A 5,107-nucleotide genomic window follows, 5' to 3' on the forward strand; every position below is an offset into this window, starting at 1 on the left:
GCGTGACAACTAAGAATTCTGTGCTTAAGTAATGAATTGTAGAATAAATTATGCATTTGTCAATCCTTTTTGCTAACATGTTGTCATATCTATGTCGGGCAGAGTGCAAATCCCGAGGCTGAACGGCCTTTGTACAAGCACACACGCTTCTTAGCAGGGCAAAGCTATGAGCTGATTTTGTCTCCATCTGTCATTCTGCAATTCATTTCATGTAAACAATAACATGGCGCACAGAATGAGGTGAAAAAAGGCACATACCTTTGGCGTTGCGTGATCCACTCTGTATTCCTCGTCCACACATAGTCTGAAAAAAACCTGAGTTTTCGGTGGTTCGGCGCGCCATTTACGTGTGGACGAAAGGCCCAAATGCATAGAAACAGCTGCGTTTTCAAAAATAAACTTGTAATGGTGGACGTAGCATAAAAGAGTTAGTAGTTTATTTTATTACTACCTTTAATTTATTGCAGATTAGTTGTATTTGCTTAATTGTTTACTAAATATTTGAGGTGTGAAATAAACCGCAATGTGGCTGGAGGATATGTTTGTGCGCGCAGGGGGCCTAGCAAAAAACGTTTGGGAACCACTGATCTAATTGAACATACGCAAGACAACAATTTATAGACATGCACACTATACCTATCTAAAGTAACCCATGTTACTTTTTCACTCGTGAAAACAAGTAACACGTGAGTGTGCTGTTTAATGCTCCTCCTTCATCAACTCTTTCTCTCTGCACCCTGCAAAGCACACAGGAAGTACAGAACAAATATAAATACAAGACCTTATGACTAAATCAAAAGAATAGAAATGGATTGCAGTGGTGCTGTGTTAAAGTATTAAATTGCAGTGTTAAAGCTTCAAATACAGACACCACCCAGCAGTTACTGAGTAAGTGTGTTTTGGGTTAATCTTATTTATTTAATAGCAGCATTGTTCCATATACAGCTCACATGATTAGAAACTCTTAATGTACTCTTAGTTAAAGAGCACTGGCATGTCGCAGCATGTTTTTATAGAGCTGACCGGCATTCGGGTGATTTAGTTTTATGGACTTGAACTTCGATGTCTACAATGTCTACAACCAGTGTTTCCAACGTAACACAAAACAATTTAATCACAACAGCACTGACTTTCACAGAAAGAAGGGGAGGCAGTTTAATCAATGGTGTTCTGTATATAAGGGTTGGATTAGTGCAAGAGCTGTTACTGGTGGAGCAGTTTAAGAGCACTGTGCCTGAAATCAATTCACATATGTATACAGTGGCTTGCAAAAGTATTCGGCCCCTTGAAATTTTCCACATTTTGTCACATTACAGCCACAAACATGAATCAATTTTATTGGAAGTCCACATGAAAGACCAACACAAAGTGGTGCACACGTGAGAAGTGGAATGAAAATCATACATGATTCCGAACATTTTTTACAAATAGATAACTGCAAGCCACTGTGTGTGTAGTGAGATCTCTTATGTCATTTGATACGGCCAAATGGATTTAGACTCACTAAAAAAGTGAAATGAGTAATGGGTCCAGAGGTGGGCCCATTTTACAAAAACTCTTTAAATGCTTGTAACTTCATTGCCATTTGAGCCAGACAGAAAATACAAATGTTTCCTGAAAGACCAGAGTTGTTTTAGTTATTATTTCACAAAATATAAAATAAATACATTAGGCCTTACATAACCTTAGTCCATGTAGGGTTAGGCCACTTTACAGGGCATCTACAATATAACACAGACATCATAACAATCAGATGATCAGGATAATGGCTTATCACCACTCTAAGATGATCAGTAGTGAAACAGGCTGGCCTTCTCTGAACTGCTGCCTATTTGCTTCTGGTCCTTCTGATGAGCAGCAGGATCATGGGTGGTGAACTGGATTTGCAGCAGTTTCTCAGTTTTTACGGTTCCAGGCAATTTCTCTTGATGCAAAGTACATTCTTACTGGTGTATCCATAACCATGGCTTACTGCACACAAAGAGATGGAATTAGTTATAACATATACGCAGTTGTGGTGCCTACAGCCCTACAGAAGAGGAACTAGCATCTTTAAGTGGCAGGCGATTTCAAATGCAGCGTTTCTATCAGCCCAGCAAACACACAAACTGTTTTTGTTTTTGTGGGGTTTTTTCTTTCAAATGTCCTAATGAGGAGCTACTTTTTACTTTATTATTTTTAATACATTTCCAAGCCTGTACTTTCAGTAAAATAACTTCAGTAAAATAAGTTGCCAACGTTAAAAGTACTTTTTGAAAAGTACTAATGTATTGAAATCTGTATTAACTGTCCACTCTTTAGTATTCATCACATATTATCTGCAATATAACACCACTGTCTCAGTCTTACCTCTTGTAATACAGAATAAAAAGCGTCATCTGGCACAAGTTGATAGACATGTGACGAAGTTCTTCTTGCAGTGGACTTTTCTGGTTCTGTTTTGACAACAGAATTAAATCAGTCGACAGAACCAATTTCTACTCAATAAAACATTTATATTGCCTTACATTATTATACGTTAATTGATAATGTATTTAATAGTGGTTGATCTGAATACAAATGGCTTTTAACAAGTCATAACAAGTCTCACCTTCATTTACTTCAGCGTACTCCTCTTCTACGAAGTAGTAACAGGGTCCAGAAGACAATCCATCTTCATCTAAAGGAGACAGAGTGAGAGTAAAGTGAGGATATCAATATGTTGAAATCAATGAAGAAAATCTGTATTTTTGGTTAATTATGTCAAATTTGACATTTTAGAAATGCCTAATATACATATAAGGCAATACCTGCAGTTTTATACATTTTTATGCTACATTGTTTTTGTCTTTTCGAAATGAGTAAGATGATTGAATATTGATTATATCATGTTCCTATTCTTGTTTTGTTTAATTTAGATTATTCTAAACAGAATACAACATTTCACTCTATGCCACTTTTAGTTTTGAGCTGTACAAAGCAAATTCACACCTCTCACTCTAGATGCGCGTCTAAAATACTTGCTTGAACTGTATTAGCACTGTGGTTTTTATTTGAAGCACAAGTCCAGGAAACTCATGTTCTCACCACCGCCTACACATTTAGCAATAACAGATACACATCACAAGAAAGGGTAAGGCAATACCAGACAAACAAGTCTTGTTTGACTTCATAAATCAAATTTGGAATAAAAGTTATATCAACTTAAATTCTGTTAGTGTAAACTTAACAATAAGTTATTTTTTAACAGGAGATAACTATAATTTACATGACATTACCTGTTTTTTTCCTGTTTTTATTTACAGTGGCGTATGTTGCTCTGCTTGCATTAGGTGCACTGGCCTCTGTGATTAAAAAAACAACAACATAATACATCAAAAGACAACAGTAGTCTTGAGACAAAATAGTCTAAACAGAGTTTTTTTTATGTCAGGACATTTAGCTTCTGTTTTTCACAATTAAAAATCTTATAATGTATATTACTTTAACCAAGTATTTATTTCATGTTGGTCAAAAGGACACAAGTTTTTATTTATTATTACAATAACAAATAAGAGCACATCCTAATAAATAGTTCTTGTCTTTTTCTGTGTGGTGCCTGTTAACGCTTGGTTTAAAGGACTTTATAGGTTCCAAAAGAGAGTAAGTTAAATTATTTTTGCATAGTTAAGTCTTTTGCAGGATGCCATACACATGGGTAATTAAACAGTGTTTGTGTTCTGACCTGTTTGACGCTCTGTTGAATCTGAAGTACGCACCTTAGTTGACAGATAGAGCAGTGCTATAGCACAAGGAAGAAAAACAACGTCACCAGTGAACAACAAAGAAAAAATAAAGGTGTTTTTAAAACTTTAGACAACAACAGTGCTATGAAAAAGTTATGAGCCACTGCTTTTTCTTTGTATTTTGCTAAAAGAATTTGGAAACAGTTGAGGCAATTTACTTAAATGTGTAAAAACATACATGGAAATGTAGTGTAAAAGACAAAAAAAGAGTGTGTTTAAAAGTCGACATTTAGTATAAGCACCTTTATTCTTGAACACAGTCTAAAGTTTCTTAGGAAAGCTTCTTTGTAATTTATTTAAGTAGTCTTCAGAAATAGTTCTGAAGACTAACTGAAGAGACAGATTAATCATTCAGGTCTTTGTTGGATCTTATCATGATTCTTCATGACATGACTTTTAAGTACTTTCCATTTGCCGTTGATCTGGACTTTTCCAAAGTACTGTATGCCTTTTGAGAATTTGAAAACAGCAAAACAATGAGCACAAAATTCTACATGAAATGTAATGTTTGTTATTTTCTTTACCTCTGTCCCAGTGATCTTTCCCAAAGTGACGCAGTGCCCCCACCACCAACACAACACTCAATAAAACAGTGACAATAATCCAAGGTGTGGCAGGATGGCTTACATTTTCGGAACTATCTGTAAATATATTTAAATATATTTGTAAATATGAATAAAGTCGTTTAATTTATCTTTTGAAAAAATTGGAAAAAATGCAAAAAAAAAGGTCAAACAGGAAGATGAAAATCAGTCAGAGGGTATGTGAAAGTTTAGTACACCTGTTCCATTTGCTTAAAGTGTACCTTTAATACTGCACACTGGAAATTCCACAGTATTTCAAAAAGCTACAGATTTGAATGACAGCAGTCAAATGTATCTATGGGATTTATTTTAAAACTTTGTTGTTTCTCACCTGTGTTCTGACCTGTGACATTCAGCCAGCTCACTGGTGACTCTCCAGCTCCTGAAATGCTGCATTTGTAAAGTCCTTCATGAGAATATAAAACTCTGCCGATGGTCATGTATCCTGTGAAGCTCTTCCTGATGAGGATTCCATCTTTGTAGAAATCAGCTGTGAAGTTGGAGGAAGTTGTCTTGTTCCTGCAGCTCAGAGTCACAGTTTCTCCCTCCATCACAGGAACAGCAGGACTCTCCAGGATCACAGGACCAGCTGAAAACCAACATGTATAAATCTATTCAATGATGTGTTTGATTATGACAACATAATGCTTACTAAATGGAAACTTACCAATAACAGTGATGTTGATAATGTTGCTTTTCTCCCCTCCTCCAGTCTCACATATGAACTCTCCACTGTCTTCTGTATAAACATTTTTTATA

General features: G+C 35.7%; 1 protein-coding gene across 1 annotated transcript; it reads right to left on the reverse strand.

Moving 5' to 3' along the window:
* Nucleotides 1-1,380: 1,380 nt before the first annotated feature.
* LOC102201706 (uncharacterized) lies at nucleotides 1,381-5,101 on the reverse strand. Its single transcript, XM_013908176.1, has 8 exons — nucleotides 5,016-5,101; nucleotides 4,680-4,937; nucleotides 4,289-4,405; nucleotides 3,704-3,760; nucleotides 3,258-3,323; nucleotides 2,591-2,659; nucleotides 2,350-2,435; nucleotides 1,381-1,971 (listed from the first exon to the last, which is right to left on the reverse strand). Exons 2-8 carry the CDS (start codon nucleotides 4,897-4,899, stop codon nucleotides 1,969-1,971), a joined length of 618 nt encoding a protein of 205 aa, XP_013763630.1. The 5' UTR covers nucleotides 4,900-4,937; nucleotides 5,016-5,101; the 3' UTR covers nucleotides 1,381-1,968.
* Nucleotides 5,102-5,107: the final 6 nt, after the last annotated feature.

This window comes from Pundamilia nyererei, unplaced genomic scaffold (genome assembly GCF_000239375.1).
Source record: "Pundamilia nyererei isolate P.nyererei 1_Seehausen unplaced genomic scaffold, PunNye1.0 scaffold02031, whole genome shotgun sequence".
Taxonomy (NCBI): Eukaryota; Metazoa; Chordata; class Actinopteri; order Cichliformes; family Cichlidae; genus Pundamilia; species Pundamilia nyererei.

Bases quoted from the DNA above. Each gene is read 5' to 3' on its own strand.
- LOC102201706 (XM_013908176.1), bottom strand. From the start codon at position 4,899: ATGGAGGGAGAAACTGTGACTCTGAGCTGCAGGAACAAGACAACTTCC. The intron at 3,324-3,703 runs GTCAGAACACAA...TTTTAATCACAG, and splicing joins TTCAACAGAGCGTCAAACAG to AGGCCAGTGCACCTAATGCA. The intron at 2,660-3,257 runs GTAATGTCATGT...TGTCTCCTTTAG, and splicing joins TAAAAACAGGAAAAAAACAG to ATGAAGATGGATTGTCTTCT.